The sequence below is a fragment of the Mesoplodon densirostris genome, chromosome 16, assembly GCF_025265405.1.
Source record: "Mesoplodon densirostris isolate mMesDen1 chromosome 16, mMesDen1 primary haplotype, whole genome shotgun sequence".
Classification (NCBI taxonomy): domain Eukaryota; kingdom Metazoa; phylum Chordata; class Mammalia; order Artiodactyla; family Ziphiidae; genus Mesoplodon; species Mesoplodon densirostris.
This window is the reverse complement of record NC_082676.1, coordinates 28257004-28270694: the sequence shown is the minus strand read 5'-3', so window position 1 is coordinate 28270694 and position 13691 is coordinate 28257004. Positions and strand designations below refer to the sequence as shown.

Below are 13691 nucleotides of genomic sequence, written 5' to 3'. Positions count from 1 at the left end.
AAACCCGGTGATGAATGATGCTAGTTGAGACCCATCACCCGGGCACGTGTGCACACACACACACACACACACACACACCGCACCCTCCGAGGTCAGGGGAGGGTCCTTGTTGGGTTCTTTTTTCTGCAGCATGTTGAAATATCACTCTACAAATAGTGCTGTAGCTCTAATCGGAATTTCTTTGCTGTTTGGCTACCTGACCTTGGGGAAGGCTGCACCTCCTCTGGCTTCAGCGTCCCCAGTGAAGTGGCAGGGGTTGGGCTGAGTGACCCCTAAGCTCTTCCAAGAGACCGTGGTTAGTAAGAGTTTTGCTTTGTCACCATCTGCGTTGCTATTACAGTCGCTTCTGTGGGCTTCAGCCCTACTACCAGGCGTATCTGATTGGCCAGGTTTTGGTCACTGCCCACTCACTGTCGACTTGAAGAAGGGCCAGGCCTCCATGGATCCTGTCCCTGGGGACAGGCCCCAGGATTTGCCCTTCTCCAGGGCCTCCCACAACAGGGAATTCCTCTGAAAGGAAGATGGGGCACCAATAGGAAGGGGGTGGGGGGGAGGCTGGAGAGTCAAGAACGTCCCCTGCTAGGTGGCCATGGGCTCGGGTGAGCCAAAGTGTATAAGTAGTTTGTTAAACAGGCGGACCTTGATGGAGTGATAACGTACCTGAAACAGCTTCATGTTTCCCTAATCGCTGTGTCTAAGAAGCTGCCTGGTCCTCTTCTGTCCCTTAACGACACCTGGTCACTTTCTGACTCTCCCCAACTACCATCTGCCCCCCGTGGTCTGCCCTGCCTCATCTTGCTGGGGCACCTGCCAGCCACCAGCCTTCCTGGGGAGGCATCAGCGGCAGCACTGGAGCCTGGCTACTCCTGGGGGCCCTCGCTGCGGAGGACCCCCTTGCTTGCCATGAAGGATGTGCAGGTTCTTCTGCTGCCTCCCCCTCCCAGCTTGGCCCTTCTCTCTCCTGATCTCTTTTCTCTGCTCAAAGAGGCGTTGGATGGGGCAGACCTGCAGGGCTGCAACACAGGTTCATGTCCAACCAAGGCATGAGGTGCTGGTCACCCCTTTTTGCAGGCATCCGTCTCTGTGAGGGGTACCCTTGCATCTCCTCCCTCTTGGTTTGGGGGTTGGGAACAGAGGGAAAGCCACAGCGCTCCCCCTTCCCCAGGCTGACAGCTCCTAAGTCCTCTGAGTCCCCCTCTCTAGGTGGTCAGCTTAATCAGGTGGTGGTCAGACAGCAGAGACTCCCTATAAGCCTTGGAGGAGCTCTCTTTCCAGGGTATTTTCCACCTCTTTCTTCCCAGTTTCGGGCCCTGGTTGCCAATTCTGGAACAACAAAAGGTTCCTTTCCTCCACTTGCTATACTTGATGATTTGGGGAGCCTTTGATAATGAGGAATGGGGTATTGTTCAGAAAGGCAGCAGGAGGGTGAGGGGCTCCTCCACAGGCATGTGCACCCCACACACAGTCAAACATACACACTATGTTAGTGAAGATCAAGATTGTCTGTGAGTGACAGAGGACTCCAAATAACGGTGGTATGAACAAAATAGATACTGATTTTTCTCTCACGTAACAGTCTGCACAGGCAGAAGAGGGCTGATGCAGCACTTCTACCTTCCTCGAGGACCCAGGATCTTTTTATCTTATTTCTCCAGTATCCTTAACACGTGGTCTCTATCTCATGATCCAAAATAGATGCTCGTGCTCCAGCCATCATGTTCACATTCCACCCAACAGGAAGGATGAGGGGATGACAAAGGGTATGCCCCTGCCCTTTAAGCTCTCTAGAGGTTGCACACGCTGCTTTACCTTAAAACACACTAGATTTTGGTCACGTGACCACATCTAGTTGCATGGGAAATGTAGTCATCTGGGTGGCCATGTGCTCAATTGCTATACCAATGAGACAGTCTGAGCTGCTCACGCATATGGTTTGACTATCTCTCTCTTCCTTTCTCCACCCTCCACCCTGGTCTGGCTGGCAGTGGGCACTGGTCTGGGGGGCAACTGCACAGGCTGTGTCATCTGCTCAGAGGAGAATGGCTGCTCCACCTGTCAGCAGAGGCTCTTCCTGTTCATCCGCCGGGAAGGTATCCGCCAGTACGGCAAGTGTGTGCATGACTGTCCCCCCGGCTACTTCGGCGTTCGCGGCCAGGAGGTCAACAGGTGCAAAAGTATGTGGCCCCTCCCTTGTCCTGTGCTAGCACTGTGCTCCTGAGCATCTCTGGCCCACATCCTACCTCTAGCCCAACGCAGCCCCAGGGGAAGTAGTATATGCCTGAGCCCAGACTCTGAGATACTTGCTTGCTTTCAGGCTGGCTGTGAAGCCCTAAGCAAGTCAATGCCCTCTCTGGGCTCAACACTAATGGGACAGGGGACCTTCACTTCTACCCCAGTTTGGCTTTGTGGCCTTTGGCATGCTACTCACTCTCTCTGGGCCTAGCTCAATGGGAAAAGGAGCCCTAACTCCTAACTCTAATTTTCACTGTGACCTGGACAAATCATGACCATCTCTGAGCTTTGATGGAAATGGAGTAGGGAGTCCTCACTCCCAGTCCAGATTTACTGTGTGACTTTAGGCAAGTTACTTGCCCTCTCTGAGCCTCAGCTAAAATGAGAAAGGAAATCAAAATAACCATGTTACCTTGGACATGTCACCTGCCCCCACTGAGCCTCAGTTCAGTTGAGAACAAGAGTTCTTGAATGCAGCCCAGTTTGACCCTGGACAAGTGTGGGCTTCAAAGGACACACTGAATCCAGATCCCAGTGCTACAGAGCTTGGGCTACTCAGAGGCCCTCCCCAGTCCCAGGCAGTCCCAGAGGATCCCCTCCCTGGGCAGCCACCCTCACCAAGGGTGGCCCTGGCTGTATTACAGAATGTGGGGCCACATGTGAGAGCTGCTTCAGCCAGGACTTCTGCATCCAGTGCAAGAGGCCGTTTTACCTGTACAAGGGAAAGTGTCTGCCCACCTGCCCACCGGGCACCACAGCCCAGCAGAGCACACAGGAGTGCCAGGGTGAGTGGGGGCATCCCCACCCTGCCCTGTCCCCTCCCTCCCTGGAGCAGGGGCTGGTGAGGGGTGTCAGGAGACCTGGAAGAAATCATAGGAGAATGTCACGTGGTGATGGGAAGCCCAACACCATGTCAGGTACACATATGAACCCTTCAATACACTAGACCCATCATAAGCACCACTATTATGATTACTATTACTACCAACATCTACATCAATATTATTGCCAAGAGAGGCCACAGAGCACAGAAGAAGAGCGTGGATTTTGGAATAAGGCCTGGGTTCAAATGCCAGCTCTAAAATTCACCATTAGTGACCTTGAGCAAGTCAGTTAAGCTCTCTGTCCCTCAGTTTCTCCAAATGTTAAAAAAATTACAATAGAACATAGAACCTACTTCATGGGGGAGGGTTGTTGTAAGGGGTAAATTAATACAATTTAAAGTACTTAATACAGTAACTAACACAGCAAATGCTCAATACATGTCATTATTATTACACATCATATTAGCTGTCATTACTGTTCTGTTTTCCCACCACTCCTTTTCAGACTCCTGTGTGAGCCCCTCCTCTGTGATCTGTCCTTACACAAGGCTATTCTCCAGTGTTCTCACCTAAATCACATAACTCTGCCTATACATTCTCTCTGGGCACATGTTCACAGTCATTCCAAAAGCTGATGGCTCCTAACTCACTGTCCTCAGCGGCATTTCTCCATGGGCAGCAGACTCACATCCTCACCTGCTCTATGGATGCCTCCTTCCCTCCCTCCCCATCCCCAGCCCGGTGCTTCCTTTGGGTTTCCTCCATCAATAACCAGCTCCGGGCATCACTGTGGGCTCTTCTCTCTCATCCTACATCCAATCCAATCTCGTTCTTTCGCTCAGGAAATATTTACTAGAGCATCTTCTACGCTCCAGGCACTTTCAAAGTTGCTGGGGACATATCAGTGAACAAAACAGACAAAGCTTCTGCCCTTATAGACGTGACATTTTAGTGGGGAGACGGAAGACACAAAAATAAATACAGATGTTAGGTGGTAAAAAGAACTCTGGGGAAAATGAAGCAGAATAAAGCTCCCAAACCTGCCCCACCCCTCCTTCCCCCTTTTCCCCACCCCATCCCCACACATCCCTTTCTCCCCACCCTCTGCCCATTGCTGGGATCTTGGCCACAGCCTCTTGCCTACCTGCCTTTCTCTGGTCTCACTGCGTCTAGCCCAGCTGGCTCATTTCAGAAACAAGAGTGATTATTTCAAAATGACAATCTGATCAGGCTTCTCTTCTGCTCAAGGCCCTTCAGTGGCTCCCATTGTCCTCAGGTAGAGTCCTCAGGTAGACCCCCCAGGCTATGGGCAGTCTGGACCCCATCTGCCACCTCTCCACCCCTATCATTTTTTTCCTTCCCCATTTGAGTCCCTGCTCCAACTTCCCCATGAAGGGCAGAGTCATCCTGAGGATTTTGCTAGGGTTATTCCTTTCACCTGGAGCACTTCTCCTTTCTGCCCCTCCCTGAGCCTGGCTGACCTCCCCACCCCTACTTCAAGACTCAGATCAGGAGTCTCCTCCTCCAGGAAGCCTTCCAGGTCACCCAGGCTGGGACCCTCTCGTCTCCCACAGCTGCCTGTTTTCCCCCATCACTGTCAGAGCACCCTGCCTTCCAGCCTGACCGCTCTAGACAGTGAACTCTGGGAGGCAGACCCAAGACCAGCAGACAGACTGGCAGGGTCTGTCTTGTCCCTGCTGCACCTCGGCACCCAGCACGGCATGTGGCACACAGTAGGCGCTCAGTCTTTGCTTCCCAAATGAATGCATCTGTGAAGGACCATCATTCTAAGGTCTGGAGAGCTGGTTTCTGGGCCCAACTGGATCTTAAACACTTGCAGTTCTGTCTTGTGAGCTCCTTCTCTGTTCCCTTAGCAAGCCCCTCACCTGCTCTAGACCTCAGTGTCCTAATCTGCAAAATGGGGTATTAATAGCTGCCCTATTCTCTGCTTACCTTTCAGGGACTCTTAAAAGAATCAAATGTGAAAGAATACTATGTTCATATATTTTGAAAATTTCTCCCTACTAAGACCTTTTATGTCCATGACTTCATTTTTCCTCACAACAGCCCAGTGTAGGTCCCACCTCGTACAGCTGATCAAAGGCGCACGATCAAGTTCAAAATCCAGGTCCTGGCCCCGAGGGCCTCCCAGCTGACCTTGAACCTTCAGTCCACCCCCACTGTAGCTTCCTTGTCCCTGACACAGGGCGGCCAGGCCCCCGGCCTGTGCACAGCTGCCCTGCTTGCACTTCCTTCCATCACAACCTGATGAAGTCCTCTCTCCCTTTAGCTCCTTTGTCACCTCCTCAGGGAAGCCTTCCCCTTTAAAGCCACACAACCGGTCCCTCAGGCTTCTGGCCCGCAGCAGCCTGTGCTTGCTCTAGTACAGCTCTCATCCCAGGCTCTTACAAATAGCTGTTTAAACGTCCCCCTCTGCTGCTTGTAATAGCCTGTGACTCCTTTGCATGAGGAGGTGGTGTCTTCAGGGAACTGAACCGCTCAGACCCTGCCCTTGAGCTGAGGAACCCTCACTGCCGGCTGACCCCATCTGTCTGTCTGTCTCTCCACCTCACAGAGGAGTGTGAGCTGGGCCCCTGGGGCAGCTGGAGCCCCTGCACACACAACGGGAAGACCTGCGGCTCAGCCTGGGGCCTGGAGACCCGCGTGCGGGAGGCCGGCAGGGCCGTGCGGGAGGAGGCAGCCACCTGCCAGGTGCTGTCTGAGTCAAGGCAATGTCCCATTCGGAGGCCCTGCCCAGGAGGTGAGCACCAGGCCGGGCACGGGGGGCAACAGCAGGCAGGGCCCAGGGTGGCTCTGAGTGGCCTTGGGACACAGCCCCCACAAAGAGTCCCTGTAAGGCTGCCTGAAAGCCCCCCACGAGCCACACCTTTCTGTGCCTTGAGCATTGCCCCCTCTGGTGTCCTCCTACTGGGGTCAGTCCCAGACCCCTGGGGAAGATCAAGTTTGCCCTTTCCAGCGGGAGTTTGCGACCCTTTCAGACCGACACCTCCTGTCAAAGGACTTGGGACGCCCTCTTTACACTCTGAAACAAAGTCATGGATAATGTGACCCACTTGCACTGATCGTTTTTTTTTTTAATTCAGTATAGTGCTTAACTATAAAAGAGAAATAAAAGAAATTTCATTATGGCAGCGCTCGGGCCCAACACACCAGAGTACTGACCGAAGTCAAATCACAGTGAAAGTGGTAGCCATCCGTAGTCAGGGCCTCACGCACGGCTGTGTTGCCATCAGAGACGCAGATTCCCAGATGGCGACCAGCTCTTAGTAAAGTCCGACAAAACTGTCTGACTTCTCGATTGACACCACGCTGGCAGCCCTAGAATATTCAGTAATGGGACAAGTGTTCGCAAACACTTGGCATTCACACACGAGACAGAGTTCAACTCTGAGCTCCCTACGTGAGGCTGGAGCAGCCGTTAGAGAACTGGCTGGGATGGGGCCTTCTTCCTGGGGGACTGTCCCACGGAGCACCCCCCATCCCCTTCCACTGAATGCCCCAGGGAACCCCTTCGTTGTAACAACCAAGATCACCGCAGAGTTCCAGAATACCCCAGGGGCTATGAAGAACCACTGATTTAAATAGAAGAGAGGCCGCAGAGTGTGTAAGATGTAAACAGTGAGTAATAATAATGTAGCATTAGCTAATGTTAACTGTGCACCTACTATGCACAGGGCACTGTGATAATCCTCTACATTCATTAAGTCATTTAATCTGCACAATGACACTATGAGGTGGGTATTGTTATTCTAGTTTTACCAATGAGGAGATTAAGGCCCAGAGAGGTTGAGCCACTTGCTCAAGGGTCACACAGCTAGGGAAGGGTGGACCTGGAATTCAAACATAGGTCTGTGTGCAAAGAAGAATCTACAGTCACGGTAAGGGTGAGGGCCCTGGAGCCAGGTCACATGGGGCTCACTGGGTCAGGGTGGAGTCAGGACTTAAACCCAGGGGCACCCCTGGTTTCAGAAGGGCTTGTGGTGTCTGGGTTGGGAGTGCAGGTAACAGAGATGGAGGCACCTCAGGGCCATAGTGGGCAGTTGGGGACAGAGGATGAGTTTGAGATGGGACCAGAGAAACTAAGAGACCCCAGACCTGAGGAAGCACCCACACTGACGGACAGGTCTCCGTAGCACTACGGCCACATCTCTCATGGCATCTGAGAGCTAGTGGCTGATTGGCTGTGGAGGCATTGAGAGAGGAAAGCTTTTCCCCCAGATAATAACGATAAGAATAATAACAACAATAGCAACAGCAGCAAACATCCATAAAGCGCTGACCACATGCTGGGCACTGTGCTAAGTGCTTTGTAAATATGATGCCTTTGATCCTCACAACAGCCCTCCTGTGGGCTCCCTGCGGCATCTGTTCAAATGTCCCTCCTCAAAGAGCCTTCCGTGAGCTTCCCCCAACCAAGAGTCACTTTCTACCATATCACGTCACAGCTCTTAAATCTTCCTGAAATGATCGTGCACATTCTTTGCTTGTTTAATGTCTGTCTTCCTCGATGGAGTGGGACCTCCAGTGAAAACAAGCTCTTTGCTTTATTTCCAGCTCCCTCTCTAGCACCTAGAACAGGGCCTGGCACATAGTAGGTGCTCAGTCAACACTTGTGGATGGCAGGTGTGGGTGGGTAGGCAGGCCTAGGGAAGGGGTGGGGACCCAAAGCCTCTCACCCCACTTCCCACCTTCACAGCTGGCAAGGGTCCCTCAGGCAGCCCCCCACCCCATCCCCCAGATGCTGTCCTCCCCTGAGGGCTGACACAGTCAGCGGGAGGTTAGAGGGGCGCCTGGCTTCAGAGCCCCCGAAGGGCCCAGGAGTGGGTGTAGGGGGCCCCAGAAGCGGGCAGCCAGGTCTCAGGGGATGACCCTGAGAAGGGAGGAGCCCTGACTCCAGAGGAGGCGGGCACACAGCTGATACTCAGGTAATAAAATTGCCCTCCCCTTGCCACTCCCAGCTCTCTAACTGCCTCACCCTGTGACCTTGGGAAGTGGTTCCCAGAGCCTCAGTTCCTTCATGTTCAAGGGGGCACACAGCTCCTGTGGGAGAAGAGTATGGGGCCAATGATGGGTGAAAATGGCCTGGATGTGGAGACACTTTTAAAACAGAAATTTGGGGCTGGCCCTGCTCCCAACCATGCCTCAGTCTTCTCACCTGTTGATAATAATAATGACAAAAAACAATGGGAAGAGCATTCCAGGCGGAGGGCAAAGCCAGTGCAAAGGTGTGGAGGTGGCATGAACCTGCCAGTGGCCAGGACGGTGTGAGCAAGGGGGCTGGGGCGGGTAGGGGGAGGCCACAGAGACAACGTGGTCTTTTCCTCCAAGTGAGTGAGGAGTCACTTGAAAGTGATGCCCAGAACTCCAGCCCAGGCTGTGCCACTGAGTTAAGCAAGGCCCCACCTGGGCCTCAGTCACCTCACCTGAGAAATGGGACTTGATGTTTGTGTTAGAAACTCACCCCAGCTCCACGGGGGATGGGGAGTGGGGCGCAATGGGGTCAGGATCTCGAGGCAGGTCTGGGGTTTGTATCCACCCCCCACGGTGGGAACTGGGTGAGGCACAGACCCCGATGAGGGCGTCAGATGGGGCAGTGGGCCTGCGCCTGCTTCCCAGCTGTTGTGAGGGTGACAGACTCAGCGGGAGCATCAGCTAAGTGCTGACGTCACTGTTGTTTTGAGGGCAGAGCTGGGCCCAAGCTGAGTGGGAAGGTTGGTGCCGGGACCCAGGTGAAAGGTGTTGAGTCTCCCGCGAAGAGCTCTGTAAACCTCGCAGTGAGTGCACGTGGGAGTGTCATGGGCCCCCCTCGAGGCCACCCTAAGTCCCAACTGGGGTCCCGACAGTGGACCTCCAGGCCTGGTGGAGCAGATGCCCAGCATGGGTGGCGCTCAGCAGGTCAGCGCCCTCCCCGCCCCCCGCCGAGGAACTGAGAGGAGTGTCCGGTTTGGGGTAAGTGATGCCGCCGTCCCAACTCCAAAAAGGAGTGATTGTCAGGTCAGCACCCCCATGTCATTCCGAGCCTGCTGCGGGGAGTGGGGGGCACCCTCGTCTGTCAGGATGGCCTCAGCAACAACGCCCCGCGCTCTCTTTGCAGAGAGTAACCCCAACCAGAAGAAGATCGGGAAAGATCGGCGCCCGCGCAAGGACCGGAAGCTGGACGGCAGGGGGGAAGGGAGGCTCCGCCCAGCGCCCGCCTAGGCACGCCCCTCGCAGCCAGACCGCCGGCAGCTCCAAGCTTTCTCTCGCGCGCTCCTCGCTTTCTTGCTGCAGCTCTTTCTCTTCCTTCTCTCTTCTCTTTCTCACCCACCTCTCCTCTCTTTTTTCTCTTTTATTTCCTGCATTTCTTCCACTTCTGATTTCCCCTTCTCCCTCCCCTCCTTTCTCTTCTTTCTTCTTTCCTTTTATCTTTTTCTTTCCTCCTGTTTTTCTTCTGTTCTTCACTGCGTCCCCCCCCCGCCCCCCCCCCCCCACACACACTAAGAGACCAGCTCCTGTGCTCTCCACCCCTCACCCCTTCGCTCTCTGTCTTCTCCTTAAAGAAAACAAACATCTTTTTCTAGGCCTTTCCCAGACCCTCCCAGACCCCTTTGCAGAGAAGGTGTTTCTAAGAGCAGGGCCCAGGCCACAGCCTAGGCAGGTTTACTGAGTCCTGAGAAACCCGCTTCTGCTCCAGAGGAGACCCCAGAACCCAGAGCTGTGGATGCCTCCAGCTCTGGCCAATCCCTGGAGGCATTTCCACAGCCCTCAGCCACCAGCTCCCCTGGGAAGCCCCCGGAAGAGTCTCAGGGCTTCCTGCTGCCCCAGCTGGCCACGGAGGAGCCACGACGGGGCCTCTGGCTGGTCAACCAGCCCCCTGCCCTCCTGTGGCGCAGAGTCACCCTCCTGGGAGCTGCCTGCTGCACTCATCAGTGCTCCCTCAGCACCCTCCCTCTCGTGGTTCCCTGGCCCCTGTGTCCTGAGCCCACGGTACACCCATGTCCTGCATCAGGTGGGGCTGTCACCCCTGGAGGAACCACCAGCCCATCCTAGAAGAGGCCATGGAGGCTGAAAGGAACGTTGAGATCATCCAGGCCACTCTGTCCCCCCCGGGTCCTCCTGCCTGTTGTACCGCTGGGGAAACTGAGGCCTGAGAAGGGACTTGCCCAAGGTCACAAAGGGAACCCAGGGGCTGTGCCTTCCACCTGTTGGTTGCCCTGCTCAGCACACCCACGGCTGAGAGGGAACTTCGGGAGCCCTTGGGGAGGTGAGGAAGGAAGTTGTCGGATCAGGAGCAGGGGAAGATTCCCCCACTCACCCACAGCACCCCGACACCCCAGCCTGCGACCCCCGCACGCCAGCCGGAAGAGCAGGAGGCATCTCCTCACTGCCTGTCGTCCTGCCAAGTGCCTCGTTCTTCCTTTGCTCCCCTGACTCCCCAGGAAGCGGTGCTCCCAATTCACATTGGCATTTCCAGCAGCCGAGAGCAGGGAGAGCGTGAGACCCCAGGAGCCCAGGGTGGCCTGGGAATTGGGGCTGTCAGCTGGCTGGAGAAGAGGCTAAAGGTGATGAAGTAGCACATCCCCACCCGAGACAGCGCCCACCCCCAGGCCTCCCTCCGCCTGGTGCATGGGGATCCCCTAGCACTGCCTCCAACAGATTCTGAGGAACCTGCCCCTTCCCAGGCCTCAATCCCCCTCTCACCTCCCTGAGGTCAGCAAGAGCCCCTTGCCTGGCCAGGCCACGAGCTTCTCTTCTACAAAAGTTTGTGCCTCTGAAATGCTCTGTTGTTGTTGTTTCAATACCCCACAATTTTTTTTTTTTTAATAAAGAGGAAAGAAACTCGCAAATGCTTCTTGGGCATCAAGCAGGTGTTACGAAATCATGATGCTGATGAGTTTGGAGTAGCCGAATCTAAATGATGTGGGGTGGTTTTCTCTGGAATGCCCGGGGCCAAGAGGGCCAGGGTGTGCTGTGCCGGGGACTGGGTGGGGGCCGTGGGGGGAGAGGAGAATTGGGCCCTCAACCCTTCCAGGCCTCCTGTAAGAAGGGGGCTCGGCCAGAGGCAGAAGAGAGCAACCCTGTGCCTTTCAGTCCCAAGATAACAGGAGAGACCCCAGGAACCTATCTGTGTGCTATATGACATATCTGAGGGGTCAGGGACACTTAGGAGGTGTGACAATTGCATGGAGCTGTCTAAACTTCCTGGGCTGCTGGTGAGAGGGGCCTCAGCACTGGGAGGCACAGGTCCAAGTCCCAGCCTGTCATCGGCAATCTGCGGGGCCAAGGCCAAATCATTTCCTCTTTCTGGGCCTCGGTTCCCCCGTTTGATGGATGAAGACGAGGCATAACTGGATTAAATCCATTGCCCAGCCTGGGTGGCCCAACAACATCCTCTGGGTGCTTCCTAAAAATTCAGATTTCGGGGCCCCACCCAGACTTACTAATTGTGAACAAATTTCGGAACAGACAGAGCAAACGTTCATTCCAAGACAAGATCGGGGGAGAGGGCAGCTCTCAGATGACTTCCAGTCCCAGATCACTGGGTCTAAATTTGAGGGGGCTGCACTTTTGATTCTGACCTCAAGGCTCAATAATCTGATTCTACAAAGTTTATATTCTACATGGAGTTTTCTGATAAGATTCAAATGCTAGGATGCTGAATGTTCTACATTCCACAATTCTAAGACACAAAGATAGGAATAGAAAGTTCCAGTCCTGCAATCCCCTGGCCATGTTCTTTCCCTCAGGGGGCCTGGTCCTCTGCCCCAACTGGGGGCTGTGGACAAGATTTTTCCTAAACGTTTTCAAATCAGGAGATAAAGTTTCTTCAGGGCCTAAGCCCCTCCTCTAACCTTTGGATCTCAGATGTTTCCCTGACCCCCAGCTCCTAATCCTCACCAATCCCAGCCTCTCCCACATTCTCCCGGGGATTTAGGCCCCTTACTGGGAAGGAGACCCTCCCAGGTAACCACCTCTTAGAGGCCAAACTCAGAGAGAAGCCAGAAACTGATGGGTACAAGCAGCTCATGCAGCTCAATAACAAAAAAAACAACCCAATCCAAAAATGGGCAGAAGACCTAAATAGACATTTCTCCAAAGAAGATATACAGACTGCCAACAAACACATGAAAGAATGCTCAACATCATTAATCATTAGAGAAATGCAAATCAAAACAACAATGAGATATCATCTCACACCGGTCAGAATGGCCATCATAAAAATATCTAGGGCTTCCCTGGTGGCGCAGTGGTTGGGAGTCCGCCTGCCGGTGCAGGGGGCGCGGGTTCGTGCCCCGGTCTGGGAGGATCCCACATGCCGCGGAGTGGCTAGGCCTGTGAGCCATGGCCGCTTGGCCTGTGCATCCGGAGCCTGTGCTCCGCAACGGGAGAGGCCACAACAGTGAGAGGCCCGCGTACCGAAAAAAAAAAAATCTACAAACAATAAATGCTGGAGAGGGTGTGGAGAAAAGGGAACACTCTTGCACTGTTGGTGGGAATGTAAATTGATACAGTCACTATGGAGAACAGTATGGAGGTTCCTTAAAAAACTACAAATAGAACGACCATACAACCCAGCAATCCCACTACCCTGAGAAACCCATAATTCAGAAAGAGTCATATACCAAAATGTTCATTGCAGCTCTATTTACAATAGCCAGGACATGGAAGCAACCTAAGTGTCCATCAACAGATGAATGGATAAAGAAGATGTGGCACATATATACAATGGAATATTACTCAGCCATAAAAAGAAACAAAACTGAGTTATTTGTAGTGAGGTGGATGCACCAAGAGTCTGTCATACAGAGTGAGGTAAGTCAGAAAGAGAAAAACAAATACCATATGCTAACACATATATATGGAATCTAAGAAAAAAAAAAAAAGGTCATGAAGGACCTAGGGGTAAGACGGGAATAAAGACACAGACCTACTAGAGCATAGACTTGGGCATGTGGAGAGGGGGAAGGGTAAGCTGTGACAAAGTGAGAGAGTGGCATGGACATATATACACTACCAAACATAGAATAGATAGCTAGTGGGAAGCAGCCGCATCGCACAGGCAGATCAGCTAAGTGGTTTGTAACCACCTAGAGGGGATAGGGAGGGTGGGAGGGAGACACAAGAGGGAAGAGATATGGGGACATATGTATATGTATATCTGATTCACTTTGTTATAAAGCAGAAACTAACACACCATTGTAAAGCAGTTATACTGCAATAAAGATGTTAAAAAAAAAAAAAAAAGAAACTGATGGGGCCACCCAGCAAGAGAGGACTGTCAGGCAGAGTACGGGGGAGGTTCCGGCTTCTGGCCCCTCTGGATGCTACCCCAGTGGCAGAGAATTAACAGCTTAGCCCAGGTTTAGGAGCTCCCGCCTGACCCCTCCAGCGGCCCACTCCAGCTAGGCCCGCTAAAGCCCTCTCGTCCCGGCTCTGCATCCGCCTGGGCTCACTCCGCACCTGCCTGACGGGGCACCACGGTGCCCGTCCTACCCACATTCTGTCACTAGAGGGCGTCACCCAACCAGGAACAGGCTCATAACCGAGCAACACCGCTTGCGATGGTGGCTTCGGATGACAGGCGTTCGCAGCAGCGCGGAAAGAGTCAGACCTCAGAGGTCCAGGGCCGAGGCC

The 13691-nt window shown here is 53.7% G+C and overlaps 1 protein-coding gene across 1 annotated transcript in view; it reads left to right on the top strand.

The window, feature by feature from the left end:
• Positions 1–10630, top strand: part of RSPO4 (R-spondin 4) — a 41871-nt gene extending 31241 nt beyond the window's left edge. Inside the window, exons 2-7 of the mRNA XM_060079183.1 lie at positions 1986–2174; positions 2877–3017; positions 5632–5817; positions 9172–9237; positions 9751–10043; positions 10394–10630. Of these exons, the coding sequence (XP_059935166.1) occupies positions 1986–2174; positions 2877–3017; positions 5632–5817; positions 9172–9237; positions 9751–10043; positions 10394–10630 (1112 nt within the window). The remainder of the gene's footprint in view (positions 1–1985; positions 2175–2876; positions 3018–5631; positions 5818–9171; positions 9238–9750; positions 10044–10393) is intronic.
• The last annotated feature ends 3061 nt before the right edge of the window (positions 10631–13691 follow it).